Below are 17824 nucleotides of genomic sequence, written 5' to 3'. Positions count from 1 at the left end.
TAAGAAGCCACATTAGTTTCAACCTTTCATCACATTTACAGAATATTTAGTTGTATTGTCTGTAGACATTTATTTAATTAGGTAGATTCAAGGAATTAAAAAGAAAATATGACAGTTCTTGGTCTCTGAACACAAATTCTAGGTGACGATAGTTTATATATATTACTTAAAATTCACCAGAAATAGAAGGTAGTTCTGATATATCTTAATTGCCATATATTTGAAGGGCACAGAAGTTTAGGATTGTGAGAAATATATGCTAGGATTTTTGAAGCGTCCTTTATGCAGGAAGAAGGTGTTAAAATTGAGTTGTATTTATAAATACAGATAAGCTGGGGAAAGCACTCTGAAAGGAAAGCACTGTGCAAAAGGTAGGCTGGAATGAACTGTTCCTGTGAAAATTAGATTGAAGTCAGTTTGCAGATTGTTTGAAAAACAGGATAAGAAGATCATTGGTTCATCCGATTGGTTCAGTTGGCCGGACCATCATCCAGTACACCAAAAGGTTGTGGGTTCGATTCCTGGCCAGGGCACATACCTAGGTTGTGGTTTCGATGGATCCCTGGTAGGGTCGCTTGCAGGAACAATCAGTTGATGTTTCTCTGTCTCTCTCTTTCTCTTTCCCTTCCTCTCTCTCTAAAAATCAATAAGCATATCTTTAGGTGGGGATTTTTTAAAAAGTCCATTGGTTCTCTGAATTTTAAGTAAGAATTATCTATAAAATGTGTTAACTTAGTTTTTTGGGCCTTATCTCTAAATATCCTCTTGCAATCAGTTGGAGTAGGGCCCAGGAAGCTGCATTGTCACTAAGGCAACAGCATCACGCCCTCAGGTTCTGATGCACACAGTTCAATTTTCAGTAAATTGCTTGTCAAGGAAAATGAAAAGATTTTGCCTAGGAAACTAGTTTGTGTATTAATGTATTTCTAAGAAACTAAAGTAATTAAAGCAATGTGAAGAGTTAGGGGGCAGGAGGTCAGTGAAGTAGACATTACAATCCAGGAGTGAAGAGAATTAGCACTTGTCAGGGTTGACAGTAGGAGTAGTAGTGTGAAGGGAGGGAAGAGAGGAGAGTTTTAAGGAATGTAGAACTAACAGGATCCAGGCATTTATTAGCTGCTTAAGGGTAAGAACTGGATCTTACTCATTTTCATGACTCCAGCTGTGTACCCAGCATATAGTGGGTTCTCCACAAGTGTGTTGAATTGCTAGCTAAGCCTGTTACATAATACACAGTAAAGTAAAAAGGAATCTTTTTGTATCTCTATTTTTTAATTAACCTCTAATTTTTTTACCTTGTTGCTAACTTGCTTTTAATTGGCTTTTGACTTGCAATAGAGGTCCATATTTAATTGTTTTGTGCAAGTTGAAATAATTGAAATAAAGTATGAAAATATCTTGTATTTTTAAATGTTAGTCTTTTTTCCATGAACACACAGCAGTGGACTTACATCACATCAGATATAGCCAATGAATTGTATGAAATTAAATGTGAATTTGTGGAAATACCATCCACTTCCAGTTAGATATTGCTATGATTAGTTTCTTTTTAAATGGATTCTTCCATATAATATGTGGCTTTTAGTGGGAAATAATGTATCAAGATAAAATGGTTAATGTGTTCAACACAAACGTACTCTTTTAAAATATTGATCTTTTAAAAATTATCCAAAAAGTGTGCGTGAATTTATATATGTTCTCTTCTGTAGCTCTTTAACCATCAAAGGGACCATCTTCACAATCCGAGTGCCTCTCCCTCCAGCTTTCCGCAGGATATCACACAACTGCCTGGCAGGGAGTTTTAAACAAGTTGAGAAGTTTTATAAGATAAAAATATTTTTTCAGTTGACTTGACAACCATGTACAATGTTAGTGGAGAGTTTATTTGCCCAAGGCTCTTTGTCAAAACGAATTTAAACTGAGATTATTAAAACGTAGCTCAGTCCCACAGTGTGAGGAGAAGTGTTGCTAATGTCTCACTTCGAGATGCATGCAACTTGGTTGTGGGGCTGTATGTGCATTTCCGCTACCACAGAGGAGACATTTGTAATATGAAACAGTAAATCATTCGCACTAATTGAGAGTTTTGATCCAGAAAGAGAAGCACCTCCTCTTTTTTTAAAAAAAAAATCTCTAATTTTGGTGGTTTAGAGGTCTCTCAACTTGACCTTCAGACTGCCTGGGTCTGAGTCACAGCCCCACTATTAATTAACCTCAGTGCCTTCCTCATCTGTAAGATAGAAGTCATGATAATGGAAACATTATGAGAATACTGTGAGGAGTAAATGATATCATCATTGTAAATGATTAATATAGTGGCTGGAACAGATAAAGGTTCACAATTAATTGTCTTATTTCAAATGCGTAGAATCAGGACTAAGCAATGTCTCCTGATGACAGGTCCAGATGCGTGGTAAAAAGCCCTGTCCCAATTTAATGATAATCTTTTTTTGTTACAAGTTAAATAGCTTTAGGAAAATTTAACTAATGGTAAACAACGCTTGAATCACCAGCTCTCTCCGTGGCTGTAGCTAATTTCTTACATGAGAATCAAGATCCCAAAAGGAAAACGCTCATCTGGATGAGAAGTTGTAATCTTCCCAATTTAGAAAATCACATTACACTGCTTCGGGAGGATGTCCAAATTGCCAGATCTTGGAAGCAGTTCCTCTTCTTCTCTCAAATGGACACATTATTTAAGAAGTTTTATTATTTCTGAGAAAGATCAATTGTCTTTCAAAAATAATAGTATTTGTGTATGGTTCAGAGGACGGCACACCACCGATGGAGGGGCCGAGCGTGTGCCATGTGGACAGTGCCTGTTGTTATGAGAGTCCCCCCGCGACACTGCTCAGCTGGGCTCTGTGGTGGAGGGGACAGCGGTGCTGGCAGGGGCTGTGTCAGAACCTACAGTTAGAAATGCACTGAGGATTCTTTGTCCATCCAAGAGATTGTGCCATATTTGCAATTTCTTGTTTTAATTTAACATTGGAACAAAGTAAGTTCTTGTCCTTACTATGTTCTTGGTTTTCCTTAAGTCCACAACTTTCACCAAAGTCAGCAAATACAACAGATTACCTTTAATGATTATCTTTAATGATGTTTATCGCTTTGTGTTTTTCGACAAATTCAAACAATCGGATATATATTTCTCTGATTTACTGCCCCAATAAAAAGAATAGTTATGAATTCCTACTATAATCCAGCACTGTGCCAGGCATTGTACATCATCCCCATGCAAACGTCACAGCCAGTCAGTAAAGTATTTTAAACAGATGAGAAAACAGAGGCACATTTATTTCTTTATTATTATTTAACTTGCCTCTGTTCACATGAATAAGGAGATACAGAATTCAAATCTCTAACTCCAACATTTTTCACTCTACCCCTAGTAACTGAGCTGGCCCATACCTGCTTGACAGCATCTCTTATTTTTCCTCTTTGTTTTCAAAGTATGAGAAACACACATCTTCTTATTCTCTCTATTACTCATCCTATTAATGTGTGTTGATACAGGCTGTATTTAAAGCCATTAATTAGACTAGGAAAGATAAATGTGATTCATCATATAGCTAATTTTTTTAACACTAAAAGTCAAAAAATGATATTCAATAAAGTGTTTTTAGTTTCATTTAGACTATAATTTTTATAGTCTTCAAAGATAGGAAACATAGTGAACTTGTTACTCCATTACTCTTATTCATTAATTAATTCCATCTATAGAATTTTCTTTCAAAATATATTGAGTATAATAATTTTTATTAAAATTCTTAATTTATCTTAATGAAAATATAGTTTGATAGTCTTGAGAATTTTTTTATTTGAGAAAATGTAGTCTACTTGTGTTTTTCCTTAGCAACTTCTATCATAATTCTTTTATTAGTGTTTTAAAACACACTATAGATATTCTTGTTATTCACAATTTTTCATTCTGAAAGTCTATTCCCTAGATCAAAACACAGTGAGAAAAAGGCAGTTTTTAGACATATTCAATTTAAAATTATTTTAGTACATTTTAAGTCAGATTTTTAGAATGGAATTCCAACCTAACAAAACAGATTCAGAATTCAACAGGAAAACTAAAGACGGCCATGAATGTCGCTTCCCAGAGACAGTTTGTGTTATTTGAAGAGTGGAAGAAGATGGTCCAATGAAGCACACAGTGAAAATGATAGTTTAATGTGGTTGTGGATGTGATATAATATTTCAATAAAGGATCTCCAGTCCAGAGAAGGGATCTCAGTTGGCCAAATAGAAATTTACTACTTCTATGTGTCTCATACAAACTACCATGTGAAAAATATATCTATAGATGACTTCCATATAGGTGAACTAAGCATATTATTTGCTAGGTTGATGGGGAAAATGATTTTTACTAAATAGAAATATAACAACACTTAAAAAAATCAATCAATCTGAAATCTGATTTTATTTTGAACTTTATAACAAATTTCTCTCCCATTATTGTAAGTCTTTAGCTGTTATTTAATTGCAGTTTTAAAACTAAAAATACTTATCTAATGTAATTTTAAAATTTTAATTATATTTCGAATCAGCATGGGCATTAATCATGACAATGACCACCCGTCATGTGCTGACGGTCTTCATATCATGTCTGGTGAATGGATTAAAGGACAAAACCTTGGTGATGTTTCATGGTCCCGATGTAGCAAGGAAGATTTGGGAAGATTTCTAAGGTACTGAGGTCACTTACTGTTGTTGTGTTGTGAATGATTATGTGTGCCTGCTTCCTCTGCCAGCCAGCGAAGGTGGCATGGCAGAGCAGGACACCAGATTGGGAACCAAGGCACTTGGTCCCAATTCTGGCTCTTCCACGGTCTCATAGTGTGGATTGGGACATATTATTTAACCCACCTGCTTCTTAGTTTCCACATTTTCAAATTAAACATTGGGCAAGATGATTTGTAAGGTTGAAAAATTATAAGGATTTAAAAAATCTGTGACAGTCTCTAATTCCCTCTTCAGAATTTCGCAATGGGAACATTCTCCTTGCTCATCACTCAGCACATCTCTTGTCATCACAAGGCACCACTTTAACCAAAGCTGCCCCTTTTCATTGAGATGCTTCTGCACTCTGACTCTTTTTTTCATTACTGCATAGTTTTCATCATTACAAACAGTCCTCCATTCTCCTCCTTTCCACCTTCAACAGCAGTAACACGTAGCTTTCACCCGGTTGGAAAAATAAGTGAAAAATATTATTGTTGTTTTAATTTTCATTTTAAAGCCCATGTTCTTTAACTATCCTTTTGATCATAAAAGAAGCAGCTGAAACAGTGGGCAAAAGTAGTAAGAGAGGGTTGCTTAAAGTATCCAAAAGTCTAAGTAAGAAATATAGAAACACCTAGTTAGCTAATTTTACTGCACTGAGAAATTTAATTCATTTTTACATACCATTTAAATTAGAAAGCCTGTGTTTTCTGCTAAATCTACTAAAACATGTATTACATTGCCATAATTCTGCTCTGAAATATGTACAATATATTCTGTGCATGCTCTTTGTTGTGATGGTATAGCCATAGCTCTCTGAGCATGTCATATGAACATACCAGGTCACTGGAGCAGCAGCCCTAATGGGTTTCTAAGGAACATGGGAACATGTGTGATTTTGTTTGGCTGTCCTCACATGAATCAGGATTATGATAAAATTAAATGTCACCTCATAAATGGAAGTTGTATTACAGTGTCACGCACAAACATATTCGTATTATGCATACTCACTAGAGAATGCTTTCTATAGATTCTTTAAATCCCTGAATGTAGTTAATTTTTTACCTTCACACATTGCTTTTGGACAAGCTAATTTCTGAGTCTGCACTTCTCTCGTCATCTTATAAATGTGTAAAATAGTAAAGCCATCTCAGTGTTATGTGGATTAGCTGAGTTAATCCAAAAAATTCTGTTATCTTGAACATTATTATCATTATTAGGATTATCTTAAGTGGAAATGCTTATAAATAAAAGTCAGACCGTATTTTTCATCTTATGAAATATTTCCTGTTGCATGCTAATGATAACAACTTTTTACAGTAAATTCAAAATTTTACACATATCTGCATATTGTCAGGTCAAAGGCCAGTAACTGCTTGCTACAGACAAATCCCCAGAGTGTCAATTCCGTGATGGTCCCCTCCAAGTTGCCAGGGATGACATACACCGCTGACGAGCAATGTCAGATTCTTTTTGGGCCACTGGCTTCCTTTTGTCAAGAGATGCAGGTAAGGGTTGTATCCAGGTGGGATTTGTAAAGTGCACGTTCGCGTTCATTGTTTAGACTTATTGATTAGAGGAGGGGAAGATGACTTCATTTTAGAGTTTGTGGCTCAAAATCACCCCAATCTTAGAAAGCAGGATTTTCTAAGACAGTGGTTCTCAACCTTGGCTGCACATTAGAATCACCTGGGAATCTTGTTAAAATCCTGATTTCTGGGCCTCATCCTCCGGAAATTCTGTTTCTTTGTTATGGGGTGGAGCCACAACATTAGTAACAAAGAAACAATTTCCAGAGGATGAGGCCCAGAAATCAGGATTTTAAAAAGATTCCCAGGTGATTCTAATGTGCAGCCAAGGATGAGAACCACTGCTCTAAGAGAAGTTTTCTGCATTTTTCCCTGAGCACTTTGGCGCTGATAGAAATAAGGTGTGGCCATTTAATTAATAAGGATTGACCGTCGTTAAAACTTTTCCTTCTAAGCCACACTCCACTATGAGAAGTGGAAATATTGTTTTTTATTTATTTATTTTTATTGTTGACATGGTTACAGATGATTTTAGAGACTCTTAGAGCTAAGAGGTTGGACTTCTGTGATTTCAAAATCTTATTCTGTACTAACCTTGAAAATCATCATTTTGATCCCAAATTAGTGCAGCATGTAAAGTGTAGGAACTAGGTAGGTAGAAAGATAAATAGATAAGAGTCGTTGAAGAGGTTACTTACAAATTCAGTCTCTGATGTGACAAATATTTATTGAGTTCCAACTACTTCCCAGACACTGCTCTGTGCACTAATAACACAGCAGGAAACAAAGACCCCCACCTTCATGGAGCATACATTTTAGTTGGGGAAACAGACAGAGAGCTAATATATATAATATGTCAGTTGGGGTAAGTGTTTTAGAGAAGTATAAACTCAGGTAAGAAGTATCGGGAATACAACCTGGATGGGAGCATAGGAATGGTGCTGTTTTATATAGGGTGATCTGGGAAGGCTTCCTGTAAAAGATGACACTGCAGGGGTGGGGAATGTCTGGCCCGCGGGCCATGTAAGGCTGCCAAATCATTTGGTCAGGACCTGCCAAGGCCTTAGGGGTTAGTCAATGACATGCTTGACCAAATATAGCAGGCTAGTTTTTATGCTGATAATTTTGTATGGCCTGTGAATAATGTTATAAATATCCAAATGGCCCTTGGCAGAAATAAGGTTCCCCAGCTCTTGTTTAGAGATTTGAAGGGTGTGATAGCAAGCCATGCATTTATCTTGGGGGGACCATGGCAAGAGGAAATGGAAAGCAGAATACCTTGGAATGGAGTTTTGGCTATGTTTTAAGTTTAAGATGCCTATTAGACATCCAAGTAGACATGTAAGTAGGTACAGGATAGACAGTGGCAGGAGGTATAACAAAAATATTGGAGGAAATAGCTATTAGTTCTGCTTGTTAAGACACACGCATATACCTTCAAGTGGATACACGTGGAATTATTGCACCTACCAACCTGCCATCTAGACTTCACACAAAAGAAATCTCCTAGAAGGCAAGTCCATAACATCAAAGGAGTTGTCACTGTACCTCTGGCACTAAAGAGAGTGCTCAATAAGTATTTGTTAAGTGAATAAATGAATCAGTTGAATGACGGAATAGTAATTCCAAATTTTCACTCAGATAGTTGATTCTCAGCTACAGACATACCTCATTTTATTGTGCTTCCCTTTACTGCGCTTTGCAGGTTAGTGGCAATCCTGTGTAGAACAAGTCTATCAGTGCCACTTTTCCATTAGGCTCAGAAGATGGTTAGCATATTTCAGTATTAAAGCACTTTTAATTACATTGTGTTTTAGGCATGATGCAATTACACAATTAATAGACTACAGTATAGTATAAAAATGAATTTTGTATGCCCTGGGAAACCAAAATAAATTGTGATTTGTTTTATTGCAGTGGTTTGGAACTGAACCCACAATATTTTCCAGACTTGTGGGTATATGACAAGATAATGTGAAAATAACCTTCTAAAATACTAATTTAAAAAATTAATTAATTCATTAAATTCAGTAATACATAATTCAATAAAATATTAATTTATGACTACATAAAAACCAATGGATAAGGTCAGACAACTTACGTTTCACAGCTTATACATGTTAATCAGGCGTCCTTACCGCCATTCCATCTCCAGTTATAAATAACTGTCAAGCTGCATGGAATGAGGATTTGTAGCAACTTTTCAATGTGTGTTTCTGCTAAAATGTTAGAGACTATGGCAGTTGGTCTATAGTATTTAAATTACATACTGCTCTTCCATACTTGTAAACATTTATACACAAGCACTAGTGACTCCAACATTACATACATGCTGATCTCATTAATGATAAATTTACCCGAAGACATAGCTGTAAAGATGCTTGAGAAACATCTTGACCCCCAGCAATAATAGCTCACTCTTCTGCATTAATATGCTAACTTCTTCGATATCCTTGTTCCTGAGCTCTGGTGCCTCTAGGCCATCTGGCATCTTATGGCTGAGCCAGCTCCAACTGCATCAAGTCATTATACTAGCTGCCTGTAATAGCCTAGCTGAGAACACAGATGTATGGATGTTTCCCTAGAAACAGTAAGAAGTGGCCACACAAAAGTTACATTTTTTGAGTAGTAAGGAAGTGTGGTAAAATAATTGAAGACCTCCGGGAAACTTAAGGCTCTGCCTTTGCTTTTGGACAGGCACATTGTGAATTGTATACATACTACATTGTCTAGAAAACTTTCTAGTGTAATTGAATTATATGGTGACTTAAAAAAGTTACTTAGAAAGTTCATTTTACATTTCTCTAATGCCAACTTGATACATCAAAATATGGAGGACTTCTAAAACCGCTCATTTGATTCCTTGAGCAGGCTGGCAGTGAGTTAAGGTATCCTATGAAGAATTCTAGAAGACTGAGCCACTGTGAGTTGGCATTGTGAAACTGCAGGGTCAACAGGAATTTGGACTTAAAAAGGCTTAACGTGAAATTGCCCTCGATGGCTAGTAGTTATTTGGGCAATTCAAACAGCCTAATTGATAAATCATGTTGTCGAGATTGAAGTTGTAGATTTTATAAAGTCCTTCCTTCCTATAAGATCTGTAAAGTTATGGTGGGTTTGATTGGAATCAACAGGAATTGATTCAGCCTGTTTGGCCATCTAATCAAAGGTTCATCTTACCCTTTGAGTCTTAATGCTACAGTCTATGAGCACATGAGTTTGATGGCTGCTTATTTTACTGGATAATCTAGCTCTTTAATTTCTTTCCTCAGAACCATTTTTTCCCATGACTTCTTATGGACATGGGCTTTTATTTTTTAAGTCTCTTTCTTTGTAAATTGCCTATTTTCATTTTTGCCAATTTTTCAGTTTTATACTTTTCTTGCTGATTTGCAGTTATTTCTATAGTCTAGGTGAGAATTCCTTATTTTAAACAGTGTCATTTGTGTCTTAACTTTATATAGTATTCTCTGTCTTTTAATTTGAGGTGGTTAAAGCCATCAAATTTTCTCATGGATTATGCTGTTTTTGTTTTGTTTTCCTTCTTCCATACTCTGCAATTAAATTTCACATGGTACATTCATTTTCTTTCAGCGTATGTATTTCTTTAGAATTAAAGACATTTTGGATTTTTAAAAGATACCTTTTATTAAGTACATCTACTTTGTTGCACTGCAGTAAGATGAAGACGTCTGCATGATGCCAATCCTTTAAAATTTATTGAAGTTTTCTGTTTAATGTAATATATGATAAATTTTAGTATTTGTTCTCAGTGTACTTAAAAGGATGTGAGTGTTCTTTAAAGTTCATTATCTGTCACTAGATCTTAGATGAAACATACTAATATTATTATTCAAAATATCTATTTGTTTGCTTATTCTAGTTTGATTGATCTATCAGTAACTAACAAGCATGTATTAAAATACCCAACTTTGCCCTAACCGGTTTGGCTCAGTGGATAGAGCGTCAGCCTGCGGACTCAAGGGTCCCAGGTTCGATTCCGGTCAAGGGCATGTACCTTGGTTGCGGGCACATCCCCAGTAGGGAGTGTGCAGGAGGCAGCTGATCGGTGTTTCTCTCTCATTGATGTTTCTAACTCTCTATCCCTCTCCCTTTCTCTCTGTAAAAAATCAATAAAAAAAAAAAAAATATATATATATATATATATATATATTAAAATACCCAACTTTATTTATTTATTTATTTGTCCCTGTAATTCTGAGAGTTTTTTCTCATATACGTTGAGTTACATTACAAGGTACATGCACATTTAAAGTTTTTTCATCTGCTTGATTTGTTTTTCCTTTTCCATTTAAAAAAAAATGATTTATGCCTTAAAACATTTTTGTCTGGCACTAAAATCACCATCCTGGCTAATATTTTCATACTTTCTCTTCAACCTTTCCAGATATAAATATAAATATGGATATTGATATGGCTAAATAGGTATGTCTACTAGAGAAAAGCTGTTGCTAGATTTTATATTTTTCTGTTTAAACCAAGTTATAGTTCTTTCAAATTTTTAATCAACTGATTTAACATTTTTATGTTTATTGTAATTAGTGGTATTTTTAAAAACATATATGTTTTTATTGATTTCAGAGGGGAAGGGAGAGGGAGAGAGAAATAGAAACATCAGTGATGAGAGAGAATCATTGATAGGCTGCCTCCTGCACATCCCACACTGGGGATTGAGCCCACAATTCGGACATGTGCCCTGACCGGGAATCGAACCATGGCCTCCGGACACTCAACCACTGAGCTATGCCAGCTGGGCTACGAAATTAGTGTGTTTTTTTTAGGATTTTTATTGTCAACCTATTTTATTTTTGTGTTTCATTTTATGCCATTTTCCCCCTTTTCTCCTTTTCACTTTCAATTGGAGAAACCAAATTTCCTCTGCATTCAGAAGTCATACATTCTTTATACGTTTTTATGTATATCAGTAATTGGTTTTTTTTCTTGCTAAATCATATTCCACTGGTAGATAAACTATTTTGTTTATCAATTCACCTCTTCATAGACATCTGGGATGTCAGCTGTTATGAGTAAGGCTACTCTGAACAATTGTGCAATGTTTGTGAGATTATTTATGTAGCAATGTTTTTATTCTGAAATATTAATACTTTAATACATTATATATTAACTGATTGAATTATTATAAACTGGCTTAGGAACTAGCTGTTTTTATAAATAAAGTTTTACTGGAAAATAGTCACCCCTATTTGTCCACATGTTCTCTTTGGCAGCCTTCAAGCTACAATGACAGTGTCTAATAGTTGTAACAGAGTCCATATGGCCCACAAACCTAACATATATACTATTTGGCACTGTACCAAAAAATTTTGCTGATCCCTTTTACAGATGCTCTTGATTTTCTTTTATTCCTCCAAAAAGTTTTGTTTTCAGAGGCAATTAAGTTTGTTCGATTCAAACTGGAAACTTTGTCCTACCTACAGTGTACAGCTACTCATATCTTGGATAAGTTCACTTTTCCTTTATCTCAGCTATTGGAGCATGTCTCATGTCTGTATGGGTTGAGTGCCAGCTAATATCTCTACCTTTTAGGATTGTCCCTTCAGTTTTTTTAAAAAAAATGTTTTTATTGATTTTTAGAGAGCGAGGAAGGGAGAGGGATAGAGGGATAGAAACATTGATCAGAGAGAAACATCACTGATCGGCTGCCTCCCGCATGCCCCCTACTGGTTGTTGAGCCTGCAACCTGGGTATGTGCCCTGACCGGGAATCAAACCAATGACCTCTTGGTTCATGAGGCAATGCTCAACCACTGGGCCACATTGGCCGGGCCCAGTTTCTGTCTTTACTGTTGCTTTAGCCACCAAATGTCATACCATGAGCATAAGCCACTATTAGGTCAAAGCTGCAAAGATGGTGAACTCAACTTGTGCCACACCTTCAGCTCCCTAAAAAATACACCTGCTTTTGTCATTCTCCAGAACCACCAGGAAGTTGCTTTTTGTTTGTGGTGGTTATTTACAGAAGGGTTTGTCTTCTGGGAACTTACTCCCCCGTTCCAGAAGGGGGATCTTTATATCTAGCTCTTTCATATGAAGGAATTCTGGATCATTTTTCTTTCAAATATTTTTAATAGTTTCTTCCCATTTTTCATTCTTTGGGACTTTATTAACTAGGTAGTGACAGTTCTCTTTTCTCTAAATTTTCTCTTACTCCTTCACTTTTTTATTTGTTGATTGATTTGAGAGAGATTTGTTGTTTCACATATTTATGCATTCATTGGTTGATTCTTGTATGTGCCCTGACTGGGATCGAACCCACAACCTTGGCATATTGGGGCAATGCTCTAACCAACTGAGCTACCGGGCCAGGGCCACACCTTGACTCTTTTTTTTTTTTAACACTTTCTGATGTGCTCTATTGCAACTTGCTACTTCATTTGTTCATTAGGCATAGTCTACATTTTTCTTCCCATGTCTATTAACTTCTGCCACTAGCAATCTTGAAGTGTGTAGAGTCGGGAGGTAAAAGGAAAGACAAACTTATTTAACTGTTAGCAGCCAAATATCCTTTGTAAAGGGATAAAGTTTTGAGATATAAGCGAGCTAGATTTCTAGTATTTCTCCTACTAAAAGGAAGGTTGCTTTATGTAGTCAATGTTTATATAGAATTATCCTCATTTTTATCACTCTCTTTGCTCACATTGCTTTTTAGTCCTTTGCTATCAGATCATATTTCTTCTTGAAGTACATCATTTTGAAATTCCTTTTGGGCAGTTCTGTTGGTAGTAAACACTCAGTTTTGTTTCCTGAGAGTCTTTATTTAACCTTTAGTTTTAAATAAAATTTTAGCTAAATTGAGGAGTCTATAATGACAGTTTTTTTTCCTCTTGCCATTTTTGATATATTATGTATTCACTTCCTAATGTTGGTATCAAGATGCCATCTTTGTCATTTTCCTAATCTTAAAAGAAAACTTTCAACATTTCACTGTTTTTTTATGATGTTTGCTGAAGATTTTCATAAATGTCCATTAATCATGAAGACAGTTCCTTCAATGGCTCATTTACTGAGATTTTTTTAAATGAATGTTTTAATGGATGTTGAATTGCATCGCATACTTTGTACTCATAGACATCAAAATCATAGATTTCAAAGTTACTGGTGTGCTTGATTACATTAATCAAATCTCTAGTGTTGCAGTAACCTTGTTTTCCAAGGAAAAAGCCAACTTGGTCATGGCACATGGCATTTTTTATGCATTGCTGGACTCAGTATGTTAGCATTTGTTTAACATATTTAAATTTAAGTTAGTAATGAGGTAGATGGCTATTTTAACTTTCTTTTACAATCCCTTCTGGCTTGGATATCATAAAGTGTGTTTAGAAGTATTCCTCTTTTTCTTTCCTCTAGAGAGTTTATGTAAATTGAGAGTTTAAGTTTCTTGCAAGATTGTTAGTTTTTGGGCCAGATGTATTCTTTGTGAGATTTTTAACAATCAGTTTTAACTATCATATGGTTACAAAACTGATTCTTTTCTATTGATTCTTGGGACCATTTTAGTAAGCTTTTAAAAAAAAAAGAAACAACATTCTTTCATTTTATGTAAGTTGTCAAGTTTATTGTCATGAACCTCGTCCTATTTCTGTTTAAACATTACATTGTCTGTTGTTAATGACTTCATTTTTTATTACTAATAGTGTTTGTTTTTGCCTTCTCTTTTCTTGCTAATTTTCAATTTTATTTAGTATTTATAAGGAATAGATTTCAGCTTTTTATTATTCCTTTTGAGTCTTTTTTTTCGATGTTTAAAAATACCTCTTTCTCTTTCTTCCTTTCTTTCATTTTTAATGATAGTAAAGTGTTCTGTAATGGAAAACACTGTTTTTGAAAATATCGTCCTATACTGAATTACATTTTCAATCAAAAGTTTAAGTTATTGAAATTGTATTTTGGAAGATAATCTGTGGAAGAATGAAGAGTTACATGTTCAAGATTTAATCATTTCTTTCACGTATATGCACTTAACTTTTTTATTTTAACATAAATTTCAGAACATCTTCATGGAACTATTTGCTATAAAGGAAGACATAGGTATAGGTTATCTTTACGGATAAATTTTATGATATTTATATATGAGCAATTAATCTTCCATTTAAATTATTTGTTTTAAAACATATATTATTTTCATGTAAACATTTAAAAAGCCTACTTAAGATAAACATCCAAATTTATACTATGTGCTTTTAATGGTCTTTTCTTGTTATGGAAGAACAAAAAAAAGGGATATTGTATTATTTTTATTAGTTTGCTAGGAAATGCTGAGTTATACATTTCTCTTCTGGATTCCTACACAAAGCATTTTAAGCTTGAAAGTTCTTTTCTTAATTGACATATTAAGTGGTTCCAACAATTAACTTGACAAAAAAATTCAACTCTGACTTGTGTAACATATGGAGAGTGTTTGGTTCTAACAAAATACCCTACCCTGCCCCTCATTATCTTAAGAAAGGGCTTGATATTACAAAGCTCTAATAGCACACATCTGAGATATTCCACTGATGGAGAAAGACAGATTTCTTCAACATTTTCTTGTTTTCCTGTAGACAGTTGGGTTTGAAATTTTGAATATGAGTTATTTTTAAAAAACGAGGCTCTGATTTACTTACCGTAAGATCCCTAGGCCTGCAGAACATAAAGGGTAAAGAGATCTCCTCTTTGAGAGATTTATTCTACATGACTGTGCTTATCTTGAAAAGCTGCCAAGTTTGCTTTTATGCTCTCAGTGCCTCAAGTGGAAATCAATTAAAGTACCTGCTGTTTTGAATAGTAGATAATGGTGGAAGGTCAGAATTCAGACCACCAACAGTGTTGAACAGGCAAGTATTATCCTAAAACTACAGAACAGAAGATTGGCTTTTTAATTCAGTGTGCACTGGTTAACTAATGAATTGACTGAAATAATTCATGTTTTCACACAAATACGCTTTATTGAATATAAGTAAAACAACACTCTTCCTTGGCAGAAAATTCAACAGTTGACCCCATGATTATAAAACATCCTTAACAGAAAGGTCTTAGCAGGAGGAAGAAAAAACATTTAGGAACTAAAATTCTCAGGTTAGAGATCTGTTAATTCCAATAGAAATGTGTCCACCAAAGTACATCAAACAATTAACCTCTCTTTTTTATTTTCAAGGGTCTAACACAGTGGTTCTCAACCTTCCTAATGCTGCGACCCTTTAATACAGTTCCTCATGTTGTGGCGACCCCCAATTTCATTGTTACAAATTGAACATAATTAAAGCATAGTGATGAATCACAAAAACAATATGTAATTATATATGCGTTTTCCGATGGTCTTAGGCGACCCCTGTGAAAGGATCGTTCGACTCCCCAAAGGGGTCACAACCAACAGGTTGAGAACCGCTGGTCTAACATATTGTACAGATTTGATTTAGGGATTTTTAAAAATGAGTTTCTGGATGAATTTTTTTGATGAATGATATGTGCAAATAAAGGCATACAAAATAGACTTGTATAAAATATTTTGAAGCAGAAAACTATCTGTCATAACAGATAAAGCAACATAAATAAAATATATCACACTGTTCCATTGACTGTTGAATTTTTAAGATCTAACAAACATTTCAGAAATTGAAATATTTAAATAAAGCAAGAATAGGAAAAGAATATTTTGGGACTTGTGACAAATCCATTGTTAGAGTTGTAACAGACTTGTTTAAAATATTAGCTTAAATATATCTTTCCCAGATTTGGGTCATAAATTAATTTGAACTTTGCCATGTTTTTTGTTTGTTTGTTTGTTTTGTTGATTCTTAACCGAGGATATTTTTCCATTGATTTTTAGAGAGTGGAAGGGAGGGGAAGACATAGAGAGAAACATCAATATGAGAGAGACACATCGATTGGTTGCCTCCTGCACGTGCTGACCAGGGCCAAGGATTAAGCCTGCAACCAAGGTACATGCCCTTGACCAGACTCGAACCTGCAGCCCTTCAGACCTTGGGCTGACGCTTTCCACTGAGCAAACCAGCTAGAGCTGCCAGAGTTTTTAGGCTGTTTTGAACGCCACCATCAGAGTAAACCTCCTAAAATAAAAATAGCCTTTTTATCTTAACCTGCTGGCCAACTGCTAAGTGGCTTCTTTTTCTCTCCAGACATGGTATGTCAGGCCCTAGTCCTTCCTGGCAAGATCTGGTCCTTCTATCTTTCAAATCTTGTCCACGTGCCCTTCCACCGTGTGCCTCCTCCATCAAACTGGTCTTCTCACCCTGCATGGCCCTGTCTTTCACGTTGCCGCCATTGCCGCTTACCTCTTTTCTGTCTTTATTGACCTGTTCGCTTCCACCCTCTTCTCCAAATATCTGGATAGGTAGCAACATAATCACATTCACTGTAGGTTGCTTTCATCGCCTTTAAATATTCCTCATGGATTTCATATTTCTATGCGGTTTTGTTAGTAACATACTTCTGTCTAAAAAACTCCAGCCATCTTAGAGAAATAGAAAGTTCTTAAGGATATGGCAGCTGTGCCTGTTATTGTCTGTGTCTCTGGGGCGGCCACCGCTACAGCTGACAGTCCTCCCTCTTGCATTTCCTCGGAGCGCTCTTCTGTCATTGTTTCTGTCTCTGCTGCTTTATCTGTCGTTGTTTTTATTTTTTAATTCCTTTCAACTTTTCCATGGAACAAGTTCATTGTATCCTGGAGATCTAGAGCTCATTCCTACTGAGGAAAAATGGCTGATAATTTATGGAAATACACCCACTGAGTGCTCTGTATTGTGTCAAGGGCTAAGGGTGTACAATGAAATCATGACACTCGCCATGGCATTTAAGTATAAAGCAGAGGTGACTACCGGCTTTAGGACAGGAGGCATTTTAATTCCCCAAACCTGGTTCATGTAGTGGTATAAATAATGATTTCTAGCTTACACTTTCTTATTGTAGCTACTTAATGTTGCATGATCTCCTGTGTTTAATGAAAGGAAATTTAAAAATACTTAAATATATTAAACAGATTTTCTGTTTTTATCAATCTTCTCATCACTATAAATAAGCCGTATCCTATTTCAGTCATAAGTTCAATATTAAAAGCACCTAAAGCATATTTTTTTCAAATAACTTCTGTTCTATTGAAATAGTTTTCTCAAAAACTATTGATTTAACCTCAAAAATATGATACTGTTCCCTTATCAGTTATTATGCCCTTGTTTTCAGCATGTTATCTGCACAGGGTTGTGGTGCAAGGTGGAAGGTGAGAAAGAATGCAGAACCAAGCTGGATCCCCCGATGGATGGAACTGACTGTGACACTGGTAAGGTAAGTCATTGGTGTTGCCTGGAGTTAATTAGAATATAATTTTCTCCTGCCAGTTACATGTGTGTCCAGTTTAACAGTAGTGGAATATTTTCAATATATATAAAAATGTTAGCATTTCATCTATTTTTCATTTTAACTTTTCATATTTTTTAAATCCATGGTTATTTTGTTAATATCAATGCAATTATTTTTATTGTTGTTGATTATAAGAATGTTGAGAGTCAGATAGATATATGTATTACCTTG

The 17824-nt window shown here is 35.3% G+C and overlaps 1 protein-coding gene across 1 annotated transcript in view; it reads left to right on the top strand.

Moving 5' to 3' along the window:
- ADAMTS19 (ADAM metallopeptidase with thrombospondin type 1 motif 19) overlaps positions 1-17824 on the top strand; it is a 203295-nt gene that overhangs the window by 104354 nt on the left and 81117 nt on the right. The window contains 3 exon segments of the mRNA XM_070417180.1: positions 4557-4697; positions 6089-6239; positions 17477-17578. Coding sequence (XP_070273281.1) covers positions 4557-4697; positions 6089-6239; positions 17477-17578 — 394 coding nt within the window.

The sequence above is a fragment of the Myotis yumanensis genome, unplaced genomic scaffold (genome assembly GCF_028538775.1).
Source record: "Myotis yumanensis isolate MYYU_CA2020_CCGP unplaced genomic scaffold, mMyoYum1.0.hap1 SCAF_5, whole genome shotgun sequence".
NCBI lineage: Eukaryota > Metazoa > Chordata > Mammalia > Chiroptera > Vespertilionidae > Myotis > Myotis yumanensis.
The sequence above is the reverse complement of the archived record's forward strand: the minus strand, read 5'-3'. Positions and strand labels throughout refer to the sequence as shown.